This window comes from Notechis scutatus, chromosome 2, assembly GCF_049901735.1.
Source record: "Notechis scutatus isolate UNSWTSFEM ecotype Mainland chromosome 2, rNotScu1.2, whole genome shotgun sequence".
Classification (NCBI taxonomy): Eukaryota; Metazoa; Chordata; class Lepidosauria; order Squamata; family Elapidae; genus Notechis; species Notechis scutatus.
Window position 1 is genome coordinate 5,907,981 of NC_142010.1, and position 27,571 is coordinate 5,935,551.

Genomic DNA, 27,571 nt, shown 5'->3' on the forward strand with positions numbered 1-27,571 from the left:
TACTCTTATTCAATTTCATTATTATTATTTTTTCCCTATATTTATCCATTTTATAGTCATCATCTTCATTTCTCTCTGACTTGTTTACCGTTATTCCCATCCAACATTCCTCCAAGGTTTTATCAATTCTCAAACAAACATAAACACACAAAACACAAAAACATAAAACTTATTTTTAGAAAGTAGCTTGGCCCCAGATTACCTCTCTTTATATGGACTTCAATTAAATTCATGTTCATCTTATATGCCATTACCTATCTTATTTACCATTCTATATCTTCTATATAGCTTCTCCCCGCTTTTCACTCTTCTTAATTCTATTTTATTTATTTCATTTTAATTTAAATCATTATACTTGTATCTTTTGCCCATTCTTCCCAAATTATCCATTTATCTCATTCCCTATAGTAAAAAAAAGGATTTCTCCTGGAATCACTAATCAAAGTATGATGCCTTTCTATCATCCCCCTAAATTAACATTTAAAATAACACCTAGTTCCCAATCTGATTCTGCTTAGTACATTCTACCTACTAACTTTTTTAAAAAAAGAAAAAATAGTAAATCCAAAATGATTAAATACATAATTAAATAATAAATCTAAATATTAAATCTTGTAACATTCCAATTATCTATTTCAAAAACAAATGCTACAGTAATAAATTTATAATAACATCAACACAATAGTCAATTAAACTCTGTAATTAAACTCAATGTTTTAAACATTCCCTTTAATATTTTATTAAATTTTGAAGTCTATCATTACTAAACATTTCAATATTTTAATCTTTTATTAATTCTTATAACATTCTAATTTTCTATTTCTAATACAAATACTACAATACCATCTTATGTACCTTGCAGAATCTTCTTTTTAAAAGGATTATACATTACCCTTTATCCCTAAAAAAAATTCCCTTTTTCCCATCTTGTTTCCAACCTTTGTGGCTTTCCCCCCCCTTTTCCCTTCCTTTCTTTTCCCACCTGGCCTTTTTAACCCCCCCTCTCCTAACCTCTGCCTTTTTAGCTTCCCCTCTTTGTTGTATTCCATTTTTCTTTTGTTTTCTAACATTGTGTTGATTTTGCATCTTATTTTTCTCTTTCTTGGGTGTTTTTTTAAGTCTTAAGTCCTTCATTTTCCTTCCTCTCTTTCTCCTTTCTTTCTTAATTAAACTTTTGGATTCATTAAAGATGGCTTCTTCTTCTTCTTCTTCTTCTTCTTCTTCTTCTTCTTCTTCTTCTTCTTCTTCTTCTTCTTCTTCTTCTTCCTCCTCCTCCTCCTCCTCCTCCTCCTCCTCCTCCTCCTCCTCCTCCTCCTCCTCCTCCTCCTCCTCCTCCTCCTCCTCCTCCTCCATCTGTTGTTGTGTTTGCTGACAAATAGCAAGCGCCATTTCTAAAAAATGAAAGGCTTCTTCCACAGCGTCCTTGCCTTCTTTCTTTATTTTTCCATATTCCTTTCTAAGTTCATCAACTGGTAAAGCCATTATAAACCTTTTCTTTTTTCTCCCTCCCCCCTCTTCTTCTTCTTCTTAAAACAACCAAGATGTTTCAAAAGTTGAAACAATTCCCCAAAGTCCCAGAGTCATCAATCAGTCCAAACAAAGCACAAAGTTCTCACTTTCTCTTCCTGGGGTAATATCAGTAAAAAAAAAAAAAAAAAGCCCAGTCTGTATTTTAAAGCCTTGTTGCAATTAATTTAGTCTCAAAATCTTCAAGGCATCTCCTCCAACAAGATCTTAATATATATATTTTTTGTCCTCTCCCTTCCCATTTATAACAAAGAGCCAAGTTTTTACCTTCTATAAAAAGACAGGTTTCTCAATGTCCATTTGTTAATTCCGTAGGGAAGGAGAGTAAACTTTCCCTTTCAGCACCTCAAATTTGCAGCTTGAAAATCTCCTCTGGGAACAAAGTATCGTTCAAAAAGTCATGGTTTTCAGGATGTTAGGTATATCTTAAAGTCCTGGTTCAGCCAAAAAAAACTTTCTCTTCAAAACTTTCTCCCTCTTCCTCCTGCACAGTCTTACCCAGCTGCCGGCTTCTTTGTGGTGGCCATTGCAGACCGCTGCTCCACCACCTTGAGAAAAGGGGTTTTTGCCAGCTGGGGAGGGGGTCTGCGATGCCCCCAAACCCCTCTCCGGATCCCCCTATCTTCGGCTGCCTCTACGGGGCAGCCTTAGCCTCCAGACCCGTCAGGATCGGAGGCACCAAGATGGCTAGCGCTACAGGGATCGCACAGAATCGCGAATCCCTGCCGCTGCCGAAGCCTGGCAAACCGGAAGTCGGTCTAGCAAATGTTTTGTATGCTCTAATTATTTGTGTAATATTACCAGAGAAAAAGCTACGTAAGATTAGATTAACAACTCTTTTGGCTATGTAGTTACAGTGGGCTCTAGCACTTAGATCATTAGAGATGAGTACTCCAAGATCCTTGACAGAGTTTGAATCATCAACAAGGTGTTGACTATTCAGCCTGTATTTTATTTTCTGATTTTTTTTTGCCAATATGTAGGACAGAGCATTTATTTGTTGAGATTTGAAGTTGCCATTTGTTTGACCATTCTGATGCATAGTCAAGGTCTTTTTGAAGGGTAGCAGTATTGTCTGTGGTATTGAATAGCTTTACATCATCAGCGAAGAGAACACAGTTGCTCTTGATATGATCACAGAGGTCATTTATGTAGAGTATGAAGAGAGTTGGTCCTAGAACACTGCCTTGGGGGACACCACTATTGACAGGTACTGGATTTGATAGGACACTCCCAATTTTGACCATTTGTTGTCTCTTTGACAGGAATGCTTCTATCCAGTTATGCAGGTGTCCAGAGATACCATAAGATTTTAGTTTTAGAAGTAGTTTGTCATGTACTACAGAATCAAAGGCTTTACAGAAGTCTATGTAGATTGCGTCTATTGCTTTGCCCTGATCGAGTTGTATAGTCCATATGTTTTTGAAGTGTAAGAGTTGCAGATTGCAGGATAGTTTTTTTTCTGAAACCAAATTGTTTATTAGAGAGTAGGTTGTTTGTCTCTAAGTGGAGGATGATGGATTGGTTAATAATTGATTCCATGACTTTACAGGTGATGCAGCATAAGGAGATTGGTCTGTAATTTTCAACTAGGCTGGGGTCCCCCTTTTTGAAGATGGGGATGACTATGGCTTGTGACCATAGTTTTGGCAAGGAGCTGGTCCTTAAAGATTTTTCAAAGATTATGCTTTGAGGTTCGGTTTTGGCAGTGGATAGCTTTTTTAAGAAGTAGGCACATATTCCGTCCGAGAGATGGTTTTAGATTACGTAGTGCTTTTCAACATTGTCTACAGTAAAATCAATATGTATTAGATCATTGTAGTTGTCTGTGGTTCGACTAGGAAATACTGGGCATGATCCATTGCTGTTTACAAATACTGAGCCAAAGAATGTGTTAAAGAGCTTGGCTTTAATAGTGTCTTCGTTGCAGTCTTTACCATTAGGTCCTTTCAGGGGTGGGATGGACCTTGAGTCTTTTAGTTTGTTGTTTACAAAATTGTAGAAAGCGCGGGTGGAATTGGTGCATAGAAGATTTTCCTCTTGTTTAATGTGATAATTGGTAGGTAGGTAGGTTCCTCAAAGAATAGTTTTGTTGGATATATCCAGAGGTGGTATTCATAAGGTTCTGACCAGTTCTGGACAATCGGTAGCGGAAATTGTGAGTAATTTGGAGAACTGGCAAATACCACCTCTGACGGGCCCGCCTCCCGAGTCCCAGCTTATTGTCTGGGTCTTCTTTTGTTGCCCTGCACAGGAGAACGGAGCTGAAAAGCAGGTTAGTGGGGTGGGGAGGGAATGGGATTTTGCAGTAACCTTCTGTCAGGAGGGAATGGAGAGTGCCATACCCACTAAGCCACCAGTAGTAAAAAAAAATTGAATCCCACTACTGGATATATCACATTGGCAGAGGCTGATGAAAACCGACTCTGAATGTTCCCATAGTTTTCACCTAAGTAAAAATTTTGTCTCCTCCCCAAGTAATCAGTCACATGGTCCAATTAAGGTGAGGTCTGGTTGCCTGGTAACTTCACTCCTCCTCTCTCTGACTACCTGTGGGAACGTCCTTGGTTCCCAGGAGAAAGTATTTTATTTTGGCTACAAAACCCCCGTTTTCTGTATTTCCGCCCCCTCCCTATCCCTCAGATCCAGTGTGGCAACACTGAAGCCTCAAAATGGCCTCAGTCACATCAACTTCAAGGTTGACACTATGCTGATGAGCTGTGGTGATGCAGTGGTTAGAATGCAGATGTCGATGTTCCGACCGACAAACACAGCCAAGACGATCAAATTTCTTGGCGTAAAACTTTAAGGAGTACATCACATTGGCAAAGATGAGGGCAAAACCAGATCTAACTATTTCCCGCGCAACCCCATATAATTAAAGTTCCATATCTCCCTCCCCCCTATTAGGCCATATCACATTGTCCAATGGAGACTTCTGGTATTGTTGTGAGAAAGTCTTTTTTGACTTGGGTAAACACCTGCTGAAACGTCCTTGGTTCCCAGGGTTGGCATCTTGATGTCTGAAGCTTCGTTCTATCACCTCCTTTGTTCCCCACATAATCTGCTGGCAAGCCGAAAAGCGAAAATAGTTGCAAGAGCAAAAATACCATTTGAAGCTTGAGAGCAGTACTGCAGGCTACTTCTGCTGACTGCCGACTGCCAGAAGTTGGGCAGTTCGATTCTGACCGGCTCAAGGTTGACTCAACCTTCCATCCTTCCGAGGTCAATAAAATGAGGACCCAGATTGTTGGGAACAATATGCGGACTCTGTAAATTGCTTAGAGAGGGCTGTGAAGCAGTATGTAAGTCCAAGTGCTATTGCTCTTGCTATTGATCTGGGCGCCGATTGTTGGTGGAGAGATGCTGGAGTCTTTTTGTTCTCTTTTGGGCTGGTTGATTACAGTCTATAGATGTTGTTAATGTCTGTGTGTCTATTGATGGCTGATTTGCCAGAGTGCCAACCAAATAACCTCTAAAACCACCCAACACTGACAGGACAAGCCACCAGAATATAAACTGAGAGTAAACTGCACTCCCTACTGGCACTGATTATGTTACCTAGTTTGGTAATGAATTAGAATTAAAATTAGAAGAACTTTATTGTCATTGTACAAGTACAACGAAACTGTGGATGCACCCCAGCAACTGTTCGCAATACAATAAAACCAAAGCACTTAAAAATGAAGATAAGAAAGATAGAGTATCCACGTCTCCATTTGCAATTTGAGAGTACAATATCTACGAATATACACAAAATATACATCCAACACTGACTGTAACGCTTAGCCGAGTATAATACACAAGAGATGGATTGTACTGTAATATGTTATTAGAAACATCTAATATATAGAAACATCTGCAGGAAAAGAAGCCAGCTCAGAGAGCACCAAACTTAGATTGTATCGCCATCATTGCCATCTTGACTTTTTTGACCAAATACTGTCAACCCTCTTAGGTTCTCCTTGTGAAAAGAGAGTTCCCTTTAAAGCAGCGATTCTCAACCTGTGGGTCGCGACCCCTTTGGGATAATGAAAGGATAATGACCCTTTCACAGGGGTCGCCTGAGACCATCGGAAAACACATATTTTCGATGGTCTTAGGAAACGAGACACCGCTCCTCTATCCGTCTCCAGGCAGCGTCTGCCCACATGCAGATACACCCCATACAAGTATCCGGCGTGATGACATCATCGCGCCAACCCCATCACATAGAGCCCGTACAAATACAGGTGTATGTGACAGGGTTGGCTTCGCACTGACGTTGGCTTTTTACGCCTACTGTCGCAAAATGTAGCATGCTACACCACGCTTCAAGACAAAATTTCATTTATTTGTAATTAGAAACAAATATTTAACAGTATATATGGTCAACATATTACATATTGTTTTTGTGATTAATCACTGTGCTTTAATTATGTTCAATTTGTAACAATGAAAATACATCCTGCATATCAGATATTTACATTACGATTCATAACAGTGACAAAATTGCAGCGATGAAGTAGCAATGAAAATAATTTTAGGGTTGGAGGTCACCACAACATGAGGAACTGTATTAAAGGGTCGCGGCATTAGGAAGGTTGAGAACCACAACTTTAAAGCAACTGATTGACTTATCACTCTGTTTTCAAGACCACCCAATTCCCAAAAAAAAGTGATCGTGCGTGAGTTGGGTGGCTATATAAATCTGTTTGATAAATATAAATAAATAAATAAAAATACTCTGGGTGGCTTTACAAAATTAAAAACGGAGCCGCTCCTTCCAACATTATCAGGACAAACAATCTCCTACACGTGACCAAAGGGGACCAAGGAGAAAACCATCTCCCCACCTTAAAAGGGCCTGCTAGATCTCCTAATTGTGGCCCCAAAGAGAGCCTTTAAGGATTTGCTTAAAATCATGGGGGGGGGGTAGTTGTAGAACTGGATGTAACTCATTTAACGACCATCTGACTTAGCAATGGAAATTCCAGTCTGAATTGTGGTCGTAAGTTGAAGACTACTTATAGTAGGAACAATGTCTCCTCTTCTTCTCCTCTCCTAGAAGTCATTGGCTTGAAGTCAGCATAGAATGGAAGGGAAGGGAAGAGAAGAGAAGGGAAGGGGAGAGAAGAGAAGAGAAGAGAAGAGAAGAGAAGAGAAGAGAAGAGAAGAGAAGGGAAGGGAAGGGAAGGGAAGGGAAGGAAGGGAAGGGAAGGGAAGGGAAGAGAGAAAGAGAAGAGAAGAGAAGAGAAGAGAAGAGAAGAGAAGAGAAGAGAAGAGAAGAAGAAGGAAGGGAAGGGAAGGGAAGGGAAGGAAGGGAAGGGAAGGGAAGGAAGAGAAGAGAAGAGAAGAGAAGGGAAGGGAAGGGAAGGGAAAGGAAAGGAAAGGAAAGGAAAGGAAAGGAAAGGAAAGGAAAGGAAAGGAAAGGAAGGGAAGGGAAGGGAAGAGAGAAAAGAAAAGAGAAGGGAAGGGAAGGGAAGGGAAGAGAAGAGAAGAGAATTCTTTATTGGCCAAGTGTGATTGGACACAGAAGGAATTTGCCTTTGGTGCATAGGCTCTCAGTGTACATAAAGAAAAAATAAAATACATTCATCAAGAATCATAAGATACAACAGTTAGTGATAGCCATAGGCAGAGGTGGTATTCAGCAGGTTCTGTTGCCAGTTCTGGAGAACCAGTAGAGGAAATTTTGAATAATTCAGAGAACTGGCAAATACCACCTCTGAGTGGAGATTTTACAGTATCCTTCCCCTGCCACGCTCACCAAGCCACGCCCACCAGAACCGGTAGTTTAAAAATTGGAATCCCACCACTGGTCATAGGTTACTAATAAGCAATCAAAATCATACTGGGAAACAAATAAAAACAATATAAATTGTAAAGATAGAAACCACGTGGTTATAGTCATAAGTGGGAGGAGATAGACACTAGGAAGGATGAGAAGAAGAATAGTAATACAGTCTTAGTAAATAAGTTGACAGTGTGGAGGGGATTAGTTGTTTAGCAGAGTGATGGCCTTTGGGGGGGGGGGAAAACTGTCCTTGTGTCTAGTTGTTCCGGTGGGCAGCGCCCTATAGTTTCGCTTTGAGAAGATGCTGGATGAACTTGTCCTCTCCCAGGCTGGAGGAGAAGCTGTGAACCACGTTGACTTTGATTTCTTTTCTTCCAGGGAAGAACTGCCAGTTGATGGATTTCTGCCCAGCCAACCCTTGTGCCAACGGAGGGACGTGTGTCATCACTTACCCTTTCATCGTCTGCCAGTGCTGGCCAGGCTTCGAAGGGCACACCTGCCAACACGACATCAACGAATGCTTTGCGTCCCCCAGCCCCTGCCTCAACGGGGGCAGCTGTATCAACAGCATCGGCTCCTTCCGCTGTTTGTGCCCATCCAACTTCTCTGGTCCTCTCTGCCAGTACCGATGGGGGCCTTGTTCCTCGGAGATCTGCCTCCACGGGGGCACCTGCCATCGTGTCAATGGAGGATACCATGGCTGCCTCTGTCTGCCAGGGAATTACGATTCATTATTATGAGGGTTGTTATGGCATTTGTTGGCTGAAAGGCATTGCGGCTCTGCCCCAAGTCCCATCCTTGGCATCCTTCAGTCTCAAAAGACTATGGTATCGTGCTCTGAAAAGAGGTCCTAAAACAGCATAAAGTATGGCTAAAAAGGCAAATTCGAGAGTGTCAATCCCTTCCACAGGGAGGTAGTGTTGAAAAAATAGTTTAAGACACCCAAGGAAGGAGATGTGGCTTGGTGCCTTTTCTCAAAGATCAAGGGAGAGGATAAATGGGAGCTACTCTGTGTGGCCAGTGATTGGAACCTTGGATGGGGGAAGTCTTGGGTGTTACCCCCACTAGCTTACTTGCCAGCAGTTTTTAGTAACCAGACATGTTCATGTTCATAGTGAGATAAATATAATGAAACACTGGTGCATCCAAGTCATTAATTCAGGTTGCAGATGACAAGTTGGTGAGATTAAATTCTTCTTCTTCTTCTTCTTCTTCTTCTTCTTCTTCTTCTTCTTCTTCTTCTTCTTCTTCTTCTTCTTCTTCTTCTTCTTCTTCTTCTTCTTCTTCTTCTTCTTCTTCTTCTTCTTCTTCTTCTTCTTCTTCTTCTTCTTCTTCTTCTCCTCCTCCTCCTCCTCCTCCTCCTCCTCCTCCTCCTCCTCCTCCTCCTCCTCCTCCTCCTCCTCCTCCTCCTCCTCCTCCTGCTTAGCATCTTATGGTAAGTAAGCTCACTTGTCATGAATCAATTTAGCAACCCGTGCATTGTGTGAATGAAACCGTGCTTCTTTTTTATTCCACAGATTTGTCCCAAAATTTGCCCAAGAAACAGGGTTGGGTCTGAGTTCTTTACTCCTGTACTCTAACTGTTTGAGTTTCAAGCCAATACATCTAACTGAATCAGACCCCAAAATAACTTACTGTCAAAGCTCTGTTAATGGTGCCAGTCTTAAGAACTAAATTGCTGGTCCCGGTTGTAGATACTATATATATAATACTTTATTGGCCAAGTGTGATTGGACACACAAGGAATTTGTCTTGGTGTAAATACTCTCAATATACCTAAAGAAAAGGTACATTCATTAAGAATCAAGAATCATAACGTAAAACACTTAATGATAGTCATAGGGTACAATCAACAATCAAATCATACTAGGAAACAGTTAATATAAATCGTACGGATACAAGCAATAAAGATACAGTCCTACAATAATAAGTGGGAGGGAATGGGTGAAAAGGAGTGATGAGAAGATTAACAGTAATAGTAGTGTACACTTTGTAAATAGTTGAACAGTGTTGAGGGAATTATTTGTTTAGCAGAGTGATGGCTTTCGGGAAAAAACTGTTCTTGTGTCTAGTTGTTCTGGTGTGCAGTGCTCTATAGCATCGTTTTGAGGGAAGGAGTTGAAACAGTTTATGTCCGGGATGTGAGAGGTCTGTAAATATTTTCACAGCCCTCTTTTTGACTCGTGTAGTATACAGGTCCTCAATTGAAGGTTGTTAGTAATTGTTTTTTCTGCAGTCCTAATTATCATCTGAAGTCTGTGTCTGTCCTGTTGGGTTGCAGAACCAGACAGTTATAGAGGTGCAGATGATAGACTCAATAATTCACTCCTTGGGCAGTTTGAGTTTTCTGAGTTGGCGAAGAAAGAACATTTTTTGTTGTGCTTTTTTGATGATGTTTTTGATGTTAGGTGTCCATTTTAGGTCATGTGATATAGTAGAACCTAGAAATTTGAAGGTCTCTACTGTTGATACTGTGTTGTCTAGTATTGTAAGAGGTGGCAGTATGGGAGGGTTTCTTCTAAAGTCTATCACCATTTCTACAGTTTTGAGTGTGTTCAATTCCAGATTGTTCCGGTTACACCACGAGGCAAGTTGTATAACCTCCTGTCTGTATGCAAATTCATCGTTTTCTCGAATGAGACCAATCACTGTTGTGTCATCAGCAAACTTCAGTATTTGAACAGATGGATCATTTGAGATGCAGTCATTGGTATATAGGGAGAAGAGAAGTGGAGATAGCACACAGCCTTGGAGGGGCCCTGTGCTGATTGTACAGGTATCGGATGTGATTCTGCCTAGCTTCACCTGCTGCTTCCTGTCTGTTAGGAAGCTTATGATCTACTTACAAGTGTGTTCAGGTACCGCTAGTCAGTTTAACTTACTTAGAAGAGCGTCTGGAATGATGTTATTGAATGCTGAACTGAAGTCTACAAAGAGGACCCTTGCGTAGGTATTTGGAGATTCAAGATGTTGTAGGATGTAATGCAGAGCCATATTAACAGCATCATCTGTCGATCTATTTGCTCGGTATGCAAATGGCATGGGATCCAAAAGCGGATCCGTGATGGTTTTCAGGTGGGACAGCACAAGCCTTTCAAAGATTTTCATAACTACAGATGTTAGAGCAACTGGTCTGTAGTCATTCAGTTCCTTGATGGAGGGTTTATTTGGCACTGGGATGATGGTAGAGCGTTTGAAGCAGGAAGGAACATAGCACATCTCTAGTGATCTATTGAAGATTCGGGTGAAGATGGGGGCCAATTGGTCAGCACAGACTTTTAAGCAAGAAGGAGTTATCTTGTCTGGCCCTGGTGCTTTTCCTGGCTTCTGTCTGTGTAATAGATCTTGCACTTCTTTTTCTGTGATCACCAGAGGTTATGAACCCAATGGATTGGGGCCAGTTGTAGGAGGCTTGGCTGCTGTTGGTGTGTTTGAGATGTGGGTTGTGGAGATAGGTGGCTGTAGTTTCTTTTGAAACCTGCAGTAAAACACATTCAGGTCATCTGCTAGTTGTTCATTTCCTTCTAAACAAGGATAACTATATTAGGAAAGACAGTTTCAAAATTTCAAGGCACCCTTTCAAGATGAGAGTTGTGAAGAGATTTTTAAATGCAACGGAAGAATGGTGGCTTTGCGGTCAGGAAAATTCCCCTTATAATGGCTATTAGATTGTGCTTTGGGGTTTTTTTTTTTTTTTTTTACAAATTAGTCATGACATGTCCCTGCTGTTTCTCTTTTGTTTTTGAGACAAATTTTATTAATTTTAAAGACAAACAAAACATCATTAAACATTGAACACATAAAACCTCTTTCCATTATAAATTTTTACAAGGCAGATAAAACATTATTTCATACAACATAATTCTAATCTATCCCATTTCCATATGGACACATAAATATCTTTTAGCAAATTTCTCATTATTTCTCTTTACTCTTATTCAATTACATTTCTTTTCTATATTTATTCATTTTATAGTCATCATATTCATATTTCCCTCTGACTTGTTTACAATTATTCTCATCTGACATTTCTCCAAGGTTTTATTAATTCTCCAACAAACATAAGCACACAAAACACAAAAACATAAAACTTCTTTTAAGAAAGTGGCTTGGCCCCGGATTACCTCTCTTTATACGGACTTCAATTAAATTCATTCTCATCTTATATACCATTACCTATCTTATTTACCATTCTATAGCTTCCCCCCGCTTTTCACTCTTCTTAATTCTATTTTATTTATTTCATCTTAGTTTAAATCATTATACTTGTATCTTTTGTCTATTCTTTTCCAATTATCCATTTATCTCATTCCCTATAATAAAAAAAAAAAGATTTCTCCTGAAATCACTAATTGAAGTATGATGCCTTTCTATCGTTCCCCTAAATTAACATTTAAAATAACACCTAGTTCCCAATCTGATTCTGCTTAGTACATCCTACCTACTAAATTTTAAGAAAAAGAGAAAATAGTATATCTATAAAATAATTAAGTACATAATTAAATATTAAATCTTGTAACATTCCAGTTATCTATTTCAAAAACAATGCTGCAATTGTAAGTTTATAATAGCATCAACACAATAGTCAATTAAATTCTATAATTGAACTAAATATTTTAAACATTCCCTTTAATATTTTATTAAATCTTAAAATCTATCATTATTAAGCATTTTAATATTTTAATCTTTTTTTAGATCTTATAAAATTCTAATTTTCTATTTCTAATACAAATACTACAATACTATCTTATGTACCTTGCAGAATCTTTTTTTTAAAAAAAAAATATTATACATTACCCTTTATCCCTAAATTTTTTTTTGCTTTTTCCCATCTTGTTTCATATCTTTGTGGCTTTTTCTCCCCTTTTCCCTTCCTTTCTTATCCCACCTGGCCTTTTTACCCCCCCCTCTCCTAACCTCCGCCTTTTTAGCTTCCCCTCTCTGTTGTATTCCTCTTTTCTTTTGCTTTCTAACATTGTATTGATTTTGCATCTTATTTTTCTCTTTCTTGGGTGATTTTTTAGATCTTAAGTCCTTCATTTTCCTTCCTCTCTTTCTCCTTTCTTTCTTAATCAAACTTTTGGATTCATTAAAGATGGCTTCTTCTTCTTCTGCTTCCTCCATCAGTTGTTGTGTTTGCTGATAAATAGCAAGCGCCATTTCTAAAAAGTGAAAGGCTTCTTCCAAAGCGTCCTTGCCTTCTTTCTTTGTTTTTCCATATTCCTTTCTTAGTTCATCAACAGATAAAGCCATTATAAACCTTTTCTTCTTTTTTCTTTTTCCCTCTTCTTCTTAAAACAACCAAGATATTTCAAAGCTTAAAACAGTTCCCCAAAGTCCCAGAGTCATCAAGCAGTCCAAACAGAGCACAAAGTTCTTCCCTTTACACTTTCTGTTCCTGGGGTAATATCAATTGAAAAAAAAAAAAACAGTCTGTATTTTAAAGCCTTATTACAATTAACTTCTAGTCTCAAAATCTTCCAGGCATCTCCTCCAACAAGATCTTAATATAATTTTTTTTTTGTCCTCTCCCTTCCCACTTGTAACAAAGAGCTTTAAATTTTTACCTTCTATAAAAAAGCAGGTTTTTCAATGTCCATTTGTTAATTCCGTAGGGAAGGAGAGTAAACTTTCTCTTTCAGCACTTTCATTTGCCGCTTTAAAAATCTCCTCTGGAAACAAAGTATCGTTCAAAAAATGAGTTTTCAGGATGTTAGATGTATCTTAAATGTATCTTAAAGTCCCAGTTCAGCCAAAGAACTTTCACTTTAAAACTTTCTCATTCTTCCTCCAGCACTATCTTGTCCAGCTGCCGGCTTCTCTGTGGCAGCCATTACTGGCCGCCGCTCCACCGCTTTGAGAAAAGGGGGTTTTGCCGGCTGGAGAGGGGGTCTGCGATACCCCCAAACCCCTATCCGGATCCCCCCCTATCTTCGGCTGCCTCCACGGGGCAGCCTTATCCTCCAGACCCATTGGGATCGGAGGCACCAAGACAGCTAGCGCAACAGGGATCGCGCAGGATCGCGAGTCCCTGCCGCCGCCGAAGCCTGGCAAACCGGAAGCATCCCTGCTGTTTCTCATAGCTATTGAGGTCAATAGCTATGCAGATGATCTCAAGTTTTTCAGGTTGTGTTGTGAGGATTTGAGGAATTGGAAACAGCGTGATGCGGAAGCATCCTAAGAAGTGAGAGGCTGGAAGAGTTGTGTGCTCTCAAGTTGTTCCTCTAGAATAGGGGTCCCAACCTGTGGGCCACGGCCCACTACTGGGCCACAGGCTAATCACCACCGGGGTGCTTGAATGGCCGGCCAGCGTGTGCATTTCGACATGCACACATAGCCCCAATGCGAGTGTCTACAGCCCGACTCACATGAGTCTCGGCACAGGAACTCACGGCCACATTCACACAGGTGTCGCCATCAATGTGGCAGGTGCATGCACACACCTGCATGTGTACATGGACTTGCCCCTCCCACAAAATAATCTCCTCTTTCCCCCTTCCCCCTGCTCACTGAAAGGTTGGAGATTTTTCCCCCAGGAGCTTCCCTTGTCATTGCTGACGACACTGTCTTGTTCCCTCCAAAATGACTCTTATGTTTATTATCTCCTGTTTTTCAAATAGGCTACACTGGTCAGTACTGTGAGGTGAATCCAGATGACTGCGCAGGGCATCAGTGCCTCAACGGAGGCACCTGCCAGGATGGTATCAGGTCCTACACCTGCCATTGCATCCAAGGCTGGACAGGTGAGACGCAAGCAAGAAACAAAGAAGCATATCTGCAAAGGTTTGTTTGTCTATGCCAAAAATATATCGAATTCTGGACTTATAGAACAAAGATATAAAAATACAAGTTGTTGGAAGAAATATCCATCTGGTTCTGTTCCAAGCTGGGAGAAAGACACTGGAAACATGAAGGCTGATTGGAAAGATGGTTTAATGATGAAGCAGGAACCCCCCAGTGTTTATGGTTCTGGTGCAGCTGACAAAATGGAGTTGAGAGTGTGTAGGGGATTTATACCTTCTTTGGGCTTTGTATTTGAGCTTCCTGTTCCTGTGCAAGAACTTGTCCTTTAATGTTCTATTGGTTGTTGTCAGATTCCTATGGGATCATAGTTGGCTCTATAGGCAAAAGAGAAAATGAAAATCCTAGGTGCTTGTCTGACCTAATCTGATCAACCTCTGGCTTATTGTTTAATCTGAGCTCCCAGGTTGGAAGTTTGGACTGCTCTGGGGTGGTGCAATGAAGGGGCTTGTGTTCTGAAAGGGTGTTGGGCAATTCCTATTGGGGGCGGGCAGGGAAACTAGGGCTGCTTCCTGCCTGTAAAAAAACACCTCCATTTCTCATTTAGGGAAATATAATATTCTGCCTTTTTTTAAATATTTCTCAACATATTTCATTCTTCTAGGAGAGGGGGGAGGGCTTCCCACAAAGTCTTCTTGCAGAAGAATCTTCCTAAGCCACACTAATCTTTCTTTTTCTTGATCAAAGTTGCACGGTTTATTACTATATTGCCATAACCATTGAAAACAGTCCCCAAAGAGAAAATCACAACTGCTCAATCTGATCAGCCAAAATCGACGTACTGTATAGGATTGCCCGGATCTTTCTCAGAGGTTGTTGGCTAAAAGTAGCAAGGACTGGACTTGGAATCTGGCTGAGGTGAAGAGGAAGCACCTGTCCTTCTAAGCACATGGCTCTCAGCCCCTCCAAAGTGAATGGCAGGAAGGAGGTTTGGCCACAGCAGAAAAACAGAAGCAGGTTTTATCACTCACAGCTCATGCATGTGGCCAGACTTGCCTGTCCTGTTTCCATAGGTCATGAGTGAGCCTTTCCCATCTTGTAAACCAGGGGTCTTCAAATTTCACAACTTTAAAACTTATGGACTTCAATTCCCAGAATTCCCCATGGCTGGCTGAGGAATTCTGGGAGTTTAAGTCCACAGGTCCACAAGTTGTCATGTTTGAAGACCTCTGTAAATTAATGTAAAGGTGGCCCTCAACTTACCTCCTCCAGCTTAGAGACCATTTAAAGTTCTGATGAACCTACCTGGAGGATGTACCAGATTTGAAGTTCTGATGGTCTCCCTCCATGGTCACGTGACTGCAGTTTGGGCATTTATGGCCATTTGCAGTGTCCCATGGTTACATAACCACATTTTACGATGGCTTTATCAAAAACTAGCCTTACTTCAGGGTTTTGGCAAAATTGCGCCTAGAGCAAACCATTGCTTTAACTTAACAACTATGTCATTAATACTTAGTGACCATCACAGAAATGGTCACAAAATCATTTTTATGGTTCATTTTATGGTCATTTGATAACTGCCATAAATTATGAGTTGTGAGTGTGACAGGCAGGCTCCGCTACGGTTGTAATATATCAGAACTACCTGCATAAAGAACTACCTGTTATTTGACATCTCAAATAACAGCTGATAGCCTTGGCTGGAGCTTGGGGATGTGGCTACAAAGCATGCAGTGCTGGTGTTAATTTTAAACGACCCCCAAAGATGGATGGTGAAGGGGTGGGCTTAATCTCTGGAGACAAGAAGGTTTTGCTTTATCCTCCATATCTCCTTCTTCAGGGCTTCTTTGCCACTTGCCTGATGCCTGCCTCAGCAATCCGTGCCATCCTGATGCCCACTGTGACACAGACCTCCAAACTGGCCATGCCATCTGCACATGCCAGCTGGGTTATGCTGGAGCTCTGTGCTATGAAGATATTGACGAGTGCCAGATGGGTAAGATGGATTGGAGGAATAAGGGTCGACATAAGACATAAGATGAGATGGATACATGATGGATGATAGATGATAAGACAAGGTAAGGCAAGGTGCTAGGTAAGATATGATAAGGTCAGGTAAGGAAAATTAAGATAATATGATGAAATAAGATGAGATCGGATAAGATATAAGATAAGCTACAACTACAAGATAAAATAAGCAACAAGATAAGAGCCATGGTGGTGCAGTGGTTAGAGTACAGCACTACTTCTGCTGCAACCAGCTGCCTGCAATTTGGCAGTTCAAATCCTACCAGGCTCAAGGTTGACTCAGCCTTCCATCCTTCCGAGGACCCAGATTGTTTGGGACAATATACTGACTCTGTAAACCACTAAGAGCAGGGCTGTAAAGCACTATAAAGCAATATATAAGTCTAAGTGCTATTTCTATTGCTATAAGGAAAGGAAAGGAAAGGACAGATGAGATAAGATGAGATAAGATATAAGATAAGCTACAGGATAAACTAAGTTTAGCTAAACTAAACTAAGATAGAATAATCTTTATTATCACTTTATGGTGTGTACAATGGCATACTTTATAATGAAATTCCAATGCATAAACATAAAAGAAAAAAAAATCCCACCCATCAAGCATGGTCACCATCCGAAGGATAACAATAATAATATAATAAGCAGCAGCAGCACAGTCCAACATGTATCACAACCCAGAAGTTTACATTGTTCTTCTGGAGGGGGGGGGAACCCCAATACCCACAAGTGAGCAATGCAGGTAGTCCTCATTTAACAGCCATCATTACTTAACTTGGTATTTAAGCAAAGCAGTCGCTCAGCGAAACCGCGATTGTAATCCATCTTACTTCAGCTTTCCTTTGCTTTTACAGAACTGTAAAAGGGCACAAATGCAAGGATGGGTTGCCAAGTTGCTTTTTCATTACTGTGAATGGGCATTAAATGAGGTCATCCCTTAAACGAGGACTGGCTGTTTCTGGAGCAGACCGATTGTCACCCAAACACCTGCAATTTTCTAAATCCCTCTCCATTGCTGCCTCAGTCAAAAACTGCCTCGGCTTTTGTGCTGAGGCGCAGAGGCAAATTTTTGCAGCTCACCCGTGCCCTCTTGTGGTCGAATGCGATTTTTAAATGCCACCTCTTCCAAGAAAACGTTTTGGCAAACTTTTACCCTTGAAATATAACGTTTAGCAGAAGACTTAGATTTAGAATAACTTTATGGTCACCTTGTACACTAATCGGCATACATCAAAATGAAATTTCGTCGCATACAGTTTCCAAAGGGTCTCCATCAGCAAGTGGGATCCTGCTTGTTCCGCTACCGATTCGGTGATTGCACAAGCGTGCACGTTGCACCAAACACGCACACACCTAATTTTATTTATTTATTTATTTATTTGATTTGCCAATTGTTTACAAGATAATGAGTATAAGTTTATACATAGTAGTGAATACATGAAATGGGTACATATAAGAAAAACAAAAGAAGAATAAGAGAAACAATAGGACAGGGACGGTAGGCACGTTGGTGTGCTTATGCACGCCCCTAATGTGCATGCGCAGCTTTCCCCACACCAGCCGAGGCCCGCAGTGCCAATCGGCTGTGAGGATAAAGAAGAGAAAAGCGCAGAGGCGACTGGGGTGTGTGTGCGATCCTACACTTTTCTTTCTCCTCTCAACTAATTGTTGGAGGCTTTTTTTTTTAAACTATTGGTTCGGGTGAACCGGTCTGAACCGGTAACATACCACCACTGGTCTCCATCTCTTATGCACACTACATAAACATAACTAAGTAACTAAGTAACTAACTAACTAACCCTCCAAGCTTAGCAACTTTAAGACTTGTGGACTTCAACTCCCAGAATTCTGGGTTAAAATTACCAAGAATTAAAATTAAAATTACAAGTCTTAAAATTACCAAGTTTGGGGACCCCTGAACTAACTGAATGAATAAATGGATGAAATATTATGCATATACCCACATATACTGGATTATATGACATGAATTGGACATTTCTGTGTTTTTCTCTGGACTCTCTCCTGCTCCAGGGAGCAATCCATGTGAACACCAAGGAAGCTGCTACAATACGCCCGGCTCGTTTACCTGCTCCTGCCTCAGGGGCTACACAGGCTCCAGGTGCGAATTGAACCTCAATGAGTGCCTCAGCCAGCCTTGTCAGAACGGGGCCTCCTGCTTGGACCTGCTGAACCGTTTCCAATGCCTCTGCCCATCTGGTAAGAAGGCTGTCAGGGCTCCGGTACTGACCCGCTTTTAAATCACGAGTCTCTAGCCGGATTTTCAAAGCTTAAAGAAGATGTATTAGGAGAAGATATGCCGGTGCTGCCTGGGTGTAACCAACTCTGAGACACATCATTCACTGTCACTCTTGACCCTGGTTTTCCCCCACCCCCTGGGTGTATCATAATTCATATTCTACAATGGGCCACATCCATAGCCAAGAGTCATCGATCAGGTTCTCTAGGTCAGTGGTCCCCAACCTTTTTTGTACCAGGGACCAGTTTTACAATTATTCATTCTTTGCGGCCCTGTACAAAATGATCCACGGACCGGTACTGGCATCAGCACGCATGACCAAGGCAAGGCGAGCCGAGCGACTGGCCAGCCAGCCGTCCCCCACTTCTCCCCGCCACCTTCAACTCCTCCTTTGTACCTTCTCGTGGTCGATGGGCTTTTCGGGCTCTTTCTTAATCTCCTCCTGAGTAACGCGAGACTCTACCACCATCGGGACGGCTCTTCGTTCAAAGCCGCCCCCTTCCCTCTTCGACAAAACTAAGGCGCGAGGATTCCTTCAGCACCCAAACGCCGCTTTCCAACCAACGACCGACAAGCTCACCCGGAAGGACTTTCTCAAGCGCCGCCGAAACAAGATGGCGGCGCCCAAACTTTCATTCTTTGCGGCCCGGTACAAAATGATCCACGGACCGGTACCAGTCCGGGGCCCGGTGGTTGGGGACCACTGCTCTAGGTCACCTAGAAACTATCTATGAAAACATTTATGGAATGCAGTTTTAGTTTTGCAAGCTGCTGCACTGCTTCCCTCCTCCTTTTCTGCTGGCAACTCTAAAAGACAAGGGAAATATTTTGTGAGTTGACAAAGGCATTGGATGAGGCAAAAATGTAGATAAATTCCATGGATTTTTTTATTTTATTTGAATGGATAGTAAATCAATAGGAGTCAAGCAGCACTTTTTCTGAACCAATACTTTTATCCGAAGGCATAAGCTTTTCTTAAAACGTTTAATTTAATTTAATACAGATTGCCCTCACAAGACCTGGTTGCTTAGCAACTGTTCATGGACCTCAAAAAGGGCATTTATGACCCGGTTTTGAAGTTCTGAGGTTTGCCCCCCCCCCCATGCAGTCACATGATCATATTTTGGGCACTTGGCCAATCTGCCCACAATTATGGCTGTTTGCAATGTCCCACGATCGTGTGACTGTGATTTATGGCTGTTTTGCTGGAATCCAGGGTTGTTCTGACCCAAACCTGGTTCCAAGGAAGCAAACACGAGACAAAGGTAACAGCACAACCTTTTAATGTTTCTTTTCAAATCCCATTCCTTCACGGGTAAAAGTCTGCTTCAAACCAATTAGCTCGGATAAGATAAGATAGACAAGGTTTGGCAAGGCTGCCAAGAATACCAGATAAAGTTACTAAGCAATAATTCCAACAACAAGAGTCTCCAAACACCAACTCAGATATTCCTAACGTCCACCAGGCTCGATTGTAAAACTTCTTTGCCTTCTGCAAAGAACTGCGGTTTCTTAGCTGGCTTTTATCTCCTCAGGGAGGGGCCATCACCTTGTAGCCTTACTCCCGAGTTGCCCGTGCTGCTGCAGCTGCTCTTTCCTTTGAGCAGCCCTGCGCGCATGCCTCCTTGGGGATCTCTTCATCACTGCTGCCAGCCTCCACAATCTCGATTTAACCGATAGACATGTATTTGCTGCACAACATTTGACAGACGCTTGTTTGGTCCCCTTCCTCCTTCTTGATTCCTTAAGATCTTTCCTTTACAGGATTCGGTGGGCCATTGTGTGAAGTCGAAGAGTGTCTCCAAGGCCACTGCCTCAACGGGGGAACCTGTGTATTCCAGAGCCATGGCATCGCCTGCCTGTGTCCCCCTGGTAAGTGAGGATGATGATGATGAAGAGAGAGCCCAAAGCAGAGGTGGCATTCAGCAGGTTCTGTCCAGTTCTGGAGAACCGGGTAGAGGAAATTTTGAGTAGTTTGGAGAACCGGCAAATACCACCTCTGACTGGCCCCGACCCCATCTATTTTCTGCCTCCCGAGTCCCAGCTGATCGGCTGGGTCTTCTTTGGTTGCCCTGCACAGGAGAACGGAGCTGGAAAGCAGGCTAGTGGGGTGGGGAGGGAATGGGGATTTTGCAATATATCCTTCTCCTGCCACGCCCACCAAGCCACGCCCACAGAACCGGTAGTAAAAATAAATTGGAGTCCCACCACTGGCCCAAAGGATGTGATCCAAAGAGGATTGATCCCTCCATCTTACCTAGGGAGGATCCCCTTGGACTACCATCTTTCAGCTTTGTACCCAACCGCATAACTCCAACTTCCGGGGCCATCTAGAATCCTCCAGCCTCTGCGTCAGGCCTCCGTACCAGTGGTGGGATTCAAAGCATTTTACTCCCAGTTCTGTGGGCATGGCTTAGTGGGCCTGGTGTGGCTTGGTGGGCATGGCTTGGTGGGCATGGCAGGGGAAGGATACTGCAAAAAACCCCATTCCCTCCCCACCCCACTAACCTGCTTTCCAGTTCCATTCTCCTGTGCAGGGCAACCAAAGCCGCGGGATGGTGCAGTGGTTAGAATGCTGTATTGCAAGCTGATTCTGCTCACTGCCAGAAGCTTGATCCTGACCGGCTCAAGGTTGACTCAGTCTTCTATCCTTCTGAGGTAAATTGAGGACCCAGATTGTTAATTTTCCACAGCACCAGAGGGTGGGACAAGAAACCCTGGATGGAAACTCGAGGAAGCAACCTGGGATTAAGGAGAAACTTCCTAGCAGTGCGGGACAATAAAGCAATGGAGCAAGTTGCCTTCAGACATTCTAGGCACTCCATCACTGGAGGTGTTTAAAAAGAGACTGCGGAGTCTGAAATGGTATACAGCTGAACTAGAAGACCTCCAAGTTCCTTTCCAGCTCTATTCTGATCGATTGAATATGCTGACTCTGTAAACCGCTTAGAGGGGGCTATAAAGCACTATGAAGCAGGATATGAACCTAAGTACTATTGCTAAGTGTTAAGCAGCTATTAGTGGCACGTGACTTTGTGGGTGAAAGTCACAGATTCATTTCTGTCAGGAAACTGAGACAGACAGATGTATCCTGGATGTCCTTTGAATGCCTCAGTCTTAGAATGACTAAGACATTTTTCTGAGGTTTCTGGGAATTCAGCATTTATTTAACAGATTTACCATATATTTATTTTATTTATTTATTTATTTGATTTGCCAATTGTTTACAAGATAATAAGTATAAGTGTATACATAGTTGTGAATACATGAAATGGGTACATATAAGAAAAATAAAAGAATAAGAGAAACAATAGGACAGGGACGGTAGGCACGTTGGTGCGCTTTATGCACGCCCCTACAGACCTCTTAGGAAAGGGGTGAGGTCAATAGTAGACAGTCTAAGGTTAAAGTTTTTGGGGTTTGGGGAAGAAACTACAGAGTCGGGTAGAGTATTCCAGACATTGACCACTCTATTGCTGAAGTCGTATTTCCTGCAATCAAGTTTGGTGCGGTTTACTTTGAGTTTGTATCTATTGTGTGCTCTTGTGTTGTTATGGTTGAAGCTGAAGTATTCATTGACAGGTAGGACATTGCAATGTATGATTTTATATACCATGCTTAAGTCAGACCGAAGACGGCGTAGTTAAAGGTTTTCTAGTTCTAGAATTTCAAGTCTGGTGGCATAAGGTATTCTACAACGAGTAGAGGAGTGGAGAACTCTTCTTGTGAAATATTTCTGGACTTTCTCAATTGTGCTAATATCAGATACGTAATGTGGGTTCCAGACTGATGAACTTTATTCGAGTATTGGTCTAGCAAATGTTTTGTATGCTCTGGTTAGTAGTGTGATATTACCAGAGAAAAAGCTACGTAGGATTAGGTTAACAACTCTTAATGCCTTTTTGGCTATGTAGTTGCAGTGGGCTCTAGCACTTAGATCATTAGAGGTGAGTATTCCAAGGTCCTTTACAGAGCTTGGGTCATCAACAAGTTCTTGACTATTCAGCTTGTATTTTATTTTCTGATTTTTTTGCCAATATGTAAGACAGAGCATTTATTTGTTGAGATTTGAAGTTGCCATTTGTTTGACCATTCTGATACATAGTCAAGATCTTTTTGTAGGGTAGCAGTATTGTCTGTGGTATTGAACAGCTTTACATCATCAGCGAAGAGAACGCAATTGCTCTTAATATGATCACAGAGGTCGTTTATGTAGAGTATGAAGAGAGTTGGTCCTAGAACACTGCCTTGGGGGACACCACTATTGACAGGTACTGGATTTGATAGGACGCTCCCGATTTTGACCATTTGTTGTCTGTTTGACAGGAATGCTTCTATCCAGTTATTCAGTTGTCCAGAGATACCATAGGATTTTATTTTTAGGAGTAGTTTGTCGTGTACCACTGAATCAAAGGCTTTACAGAAGTCTATGTAGATTGGGCGTCTATTGCTTTGCCCTGGTCGAGTTGTGTCGTCCATATGTTTTTGCAGTGTAAGAGTTGTAGATTACAGGATAGTTTTTTTCTGAAACCAAATTGAAACCAAATATATTGAAACCAAATATATTTTGAAATATATATTGAAATAAATTGAAACCAAATATAGCCACTCGTCTTTTAACCACTTCTGAGTGGCTCCATTGCACTGATCCCCAAAGTAAATGTATGTATGAGAACTACTCAGTCAAAAAAAAAAAGAATTTTTATTTATTTATTTTATTTGGTTTGTCAATTGCTTACAAGATAATCGGTATAAGTAAAAACACAGTTATGAATACATGGATACATATAAGAAAAAGAAAATAAAAAATAGGACAAGGACGGTAGGCACGTTGGTGCGCTTATGCACGCCCCCTACAGACCTCTTAGGAAAGGGGTGAGGTCAATAATAGACAGTCTAAGGTTAAAGCTTTTGGGGTTTGGGGAAGAAACCACAGAGTCAGGTAGAGTATTCCAGACATTGACCACTCTGTTGCTGAAGTCATATTTTCTGCAATCAAGTTTGGTGCGATTAACCTTGAGTTTGTATCTATTGTTTGCTCTTGTATTGTTATGGTTGAAGCTGAAGTATTTATTGACAGGTAGGACATTGCAATGTATGATTTTATATACTATACTGAGATCGGACCAAAGGCAGCGTAGTTCTAGGTTTTCTAGATCTAGAATTTCAAGTCTGGTGGCATAAGGTATTCTGCAACGAGTAGAGGAGTGGAGAACTCTTCTTGTGAAATATTTCTGGACTTTCTCAACTGTGTTAATATCAGATACGTAATGTGGGTTCCAGACTGATGAGCTGTATTCAAGTATTGGTCTAGCAAATGTTTTGTATGCTCTAATTATTAGTGTAATATTACCAGAGAAAAAGCTACATAAGATTAGGTTAACAACTCTTAATGCCTTTTTGGCTATGTAGTTACAATGGGCTCTAGCACTTAGATCATTAGAGATGAGTACTCCAAGGTCCTTGACAGAGTTTGGATCATCAACAAGGTGTTGACTGCGGCTTTGCTCCGCATTAGGAAGGCTTCTCACTGGGTGGTCGAATGCATCAAGAAAGACACCAGGCAGTTTCTATCTCGGGTGAGCTGCCCCGATTATGAGCTCGGGAAGCTCTTTTATTAAAAACACATAGTGATACGTCATAAGCGGTGAATTCTATCCAATCATTATGTTACATGAGTAGAAATATTAGTGGACACATAGTAACATCCAATTACAGTTTTAGATGGTCAGTTTGAAAGGTACAAAGTAGCCAGTCAGCGTTTGCAGTCCAGTTATTAGCTCATGATGACGTGTTGTTGATTGATGTTCTTTGTTCCTGGTACACGCTTTCAGCCTATGTGAGGCCTTCAGGCCTTGAGGCCTGGTATGTACCGAAACTATTGAAGCTGATTTATTACTGCATCTCCTCTGTTTTAGTTTTATACAAAGGAAATTCTTCTGGATCTTCGTCATTGCCCATGCAAAAACTCGTGCGAGCGCACGCATCAGGGTCTTCTGAGGGTATGACTTTGTACAGAGGTTCCTTTTCTCAGAGGGCATTAACCTGTGCAATAGCGCACTTTTCAGCTAGCAAGGACAGACTATTGGAGATAGTGCGAATAAAAATTGGTAACACACACGGAAGAATAACGCATCCTGCAGCAATCATACCTATGAGAGCTACTATAGCTTGTAATCCTGGTAGTTTTGGGAACCAGGAACTAAAAATATTTTTAAAATGAATACCTTGCCATACTTGATTAGGATTATAGGTTAATTGTTGCATCTCAGTTGTTAATTGTGCTACTACTTTGCCTACTTTATCAATTTGAAGACAACAATTCGTGAGATTAAACCTACCACACACCCCTCCTTCTTTGGCTAGTATGTAATCTAAAGCTAAGCGATTTTGGTAGACAGCTGTGCGTAATTTGTCTGTAGCAGTCGCTAGAGTGTTTAGAGCCTTATCTATTCGTTGGCCTGCTAAATCTAAAACAGCTTGTAAATGAATGATTCTATTAATCATATATATGGGGGTTCTATATCCATAGGACCCGTCGGGAAGATGTTGTGTCATTGAGATAAGGGAGGAGGGAGGTGTTGAATTTGGCAGGTGTGGTGGTAGCATTGTCAGGTGCTGTCCAGGTCTGGTAGGAATTATCCCATGTACCTAAGCAAAGGAGGTGTCCTACTGGAGTGGACCCATTTCGGGAAAAGCAGTTTCTACCAATTGGTAGAAACCAGTTCTACCAGTTGGTGGTGATTGTCCAGATAAGTGGATCGGAAACTGTTCTAGCTGTTATGTTTCCTATAGAAGACATGTTATGGAACAGTGATGGTGAGGCTTCTAAGGCTTGCCACGGCCATTGTCCTCCTGTGGTGTTTCCCCCACAGACAAAACAATTGGTTATTGCAAGTTGTTTTGCAATTTTTTCTGCCATATCCATGAACAAGTTTTTTGCAATTACACTGGTATCAGGGGCTTTTTCTAATTTCCTTAAATTATTATATACTGAGTACCCTCCCCCGGTATAATCACAGACACAAGACCAACCTGAGCACTCGACGGAACCTCCAAAAGGGATCCATTGATTGGGGTTCTCTATGGCCCAGTTAATGGGTGTAGGACACAAATATTTATGATTGTGGGCGTACGTTGTTTTCCAGTCCACCGACCCGCGTGAATGTCCCCCTGGTTTGGAACAAGCAACACAAACATCAAAGGTACCATCCTTGAGCACGGTGGTGTAGTTTAGGTAATAAAGTTTTCCCTCCCCCTCAGGATCAGATCTGCTGGAGGTTCTTGGAAGTCCCGCCCATAAGGTAACGTTGAGACGTACAGCCGTCTTGGGATCGTAGCAAATGGTTTTTGAGTTCATCTTGCATAGATGGTACATGGTCCCGTTTTTTTGGCAAGTTTTTCCGGTAGGAAGGCACTTCTGTGGTTGTTGGGTATGGTAGATGAGAGTTAGTTGAATGAAGCCTGCTTGTGTGGTTTTGAAAAGGCAGGGGGCGCAGCCATCTGACACGCTGGTGGGATTCTGCGATCTCTTCACCCGATGTAGAAAGGGGGGGCCTGAACATGAATGTCAGGCTGATTCGCGAATTGTCTGTGATGACGATGAGGTGAACGGGGTCTGAGGACTGTCCAGGAGTCATAGATGTTACGTATGGAATCATAGAGGCGTCGACCAGAGCAATAATAGGCGGTGGCAGTAGGATGAAGTATGAGGAGTGTAGTCCGGGGAGGGTGTTCAAAGGTGTTGATCTGGAAAGAGGCATTGCTGGAGATATGGAGCCATGGCTGAGAGAGTGTCGACCATCTGAGATAGGGGGGGAAAGATGTCCCCAGACGCGGTGCAGGTCAACAGGAGGGGGGTGCCTGGCGTGAAGTACGTCACTCGAGACGGAATGGAGACCTTGGAAGCATGTGCGGCAAGAAGGAGGAAGAGGGTCGGCAAGGCAACGAGACGAATCATGTTGATATGTCTGCAGGTGGTGATTTTTCTGCAGGTGGTGATTTTTCTACCTTGGGGTGGTATGGTCTGACGTGTCGTCCAGGAACCCACAGGACACGATCTGGAAGCTGGACAGCTGCGTGAGCCGCGACCCCAGGTGATGAGACCAGCAGGGCCCTTCCAAGTAGGGTCTGGCAGTTGGCGGTAGTAGTATACCTGTGGTTTGGGAGAATCAGGGGAAGGGGGAGGAAAATGTAGCTCCGCTGCCGTCATAGCAGGGGTGCCGGAGAGATTGAGGAAGTTGAGAGTATAAAGACAGAGATTAAGGGTGTCTTGCATCGCCGGGAGGCCAAGGGTTTTTTCCCTTTGATTAAATGTTGTTCTAACGCTGTTTTTAGCGTTAGGTTGGCTCTCTCTACCAGGGCTTGTCCCTGACTGTTATAAGGAATCCCAAATTTGTGGGTAATTTGCCACTTAGCGCAAAATTCTGACATAGCTGTGCTAGTGTATGCAGGACCATTATCTGTTTTTATTTCATTTGGGCGTCCCAACGATGCAAAGGTGCGAATGCAATGATTGATGACATGTTTGGAGGCTTCTCCTCTTGCGGGGTCGCCATTATGAACCCTGAATAAGTATCAATTGTGACATGCAGATACTTCCAGGGGGCAAACGGAGGAAACTGAGTAACGTCCATCTGCCATATTTCACAGGCTTTCAACCCACGGGGATTTACCCCTAAGGGAATGGAATGGGCTTGTTGACTGCAGGTGGGGCATTGCTGTCTAATGGCTGAAGCTTCGGCCATAGTAAGGTTGAAATGTTTCATGAGAGCTTTAGTGTTTTGATGGAAGTATGAATGGCTCTCCCAAGGAGTTAATGTGTGTGAGGTCATGATACCTGCAGCCGCTTGATCAGCCACATCATTGCCTTCCTGGAGGATTCCTGGGAAGGGTTGGTGGGTGCGAATGTGTGCTACAAAGAGGTGGTGCTGGCGCTGTGCAACAAGGTGTTGCAATGTAACAAAAAGAGAGAGGAGGTTTTTATCAATAGCAGGAGAGAGGTAAGAGTCATGAATAGTAGAGACTATTTGGGTAACATATAGGCTGTCTAAGATCAAGTTGAGGGGTTCGTTAAAATTATGGAGGACTAATATGGTTGCAGCAAGCTCAGCCTTTTGTGGTGATGTCTGCACAGGGGTGGTTTTTAGTGTGCCACACCCCATTCCTTTGCTAGCGCATGCCCCTCGTTCCCTACTGCCATCAGCAAATATAGTCAAAGCATTGACCAAAGGTTCTTTGCT

General features: G+C 42.1%; 1 protein-coding gene across 1 annotated transcript in view; it reads left to right on the forward strand.

Annotated features, from left to right (window-relative positions):
- The window catches only part of NOTCH4 (notch receptor 4), a 93,083-nt gene that overhangs the window by 10,978 nt on the left and 54,534 nt on the right, over positions 1 to 27,571 (forward strand). The window contains exons 4-8 of the mRNA XM_087953349.1: positions 7,682 to 8,018; positions 13,922 to 14,046; positions 15,888 to 16,043; positions 18,104 to 18,289; positions 20,094 to 20,201. Of these exons, the coding sequence (XP_087809475.1) occupies positions 7,682 to 8,018; positions 13,922 to 14,046; positions 15,888 to 16,043; positions 18,104 to 18,289; positions 20,094 to 20,201 (912 nt within the window). The remainder of the gene's footprint in view (positions 1 to 7,681; positions 8,019 to 13,921; positions 14,047 to 15,887; positions 16,044 to 18,103; positions 18,290 to 20,093; positions 20,202 to 27,571) is intronic.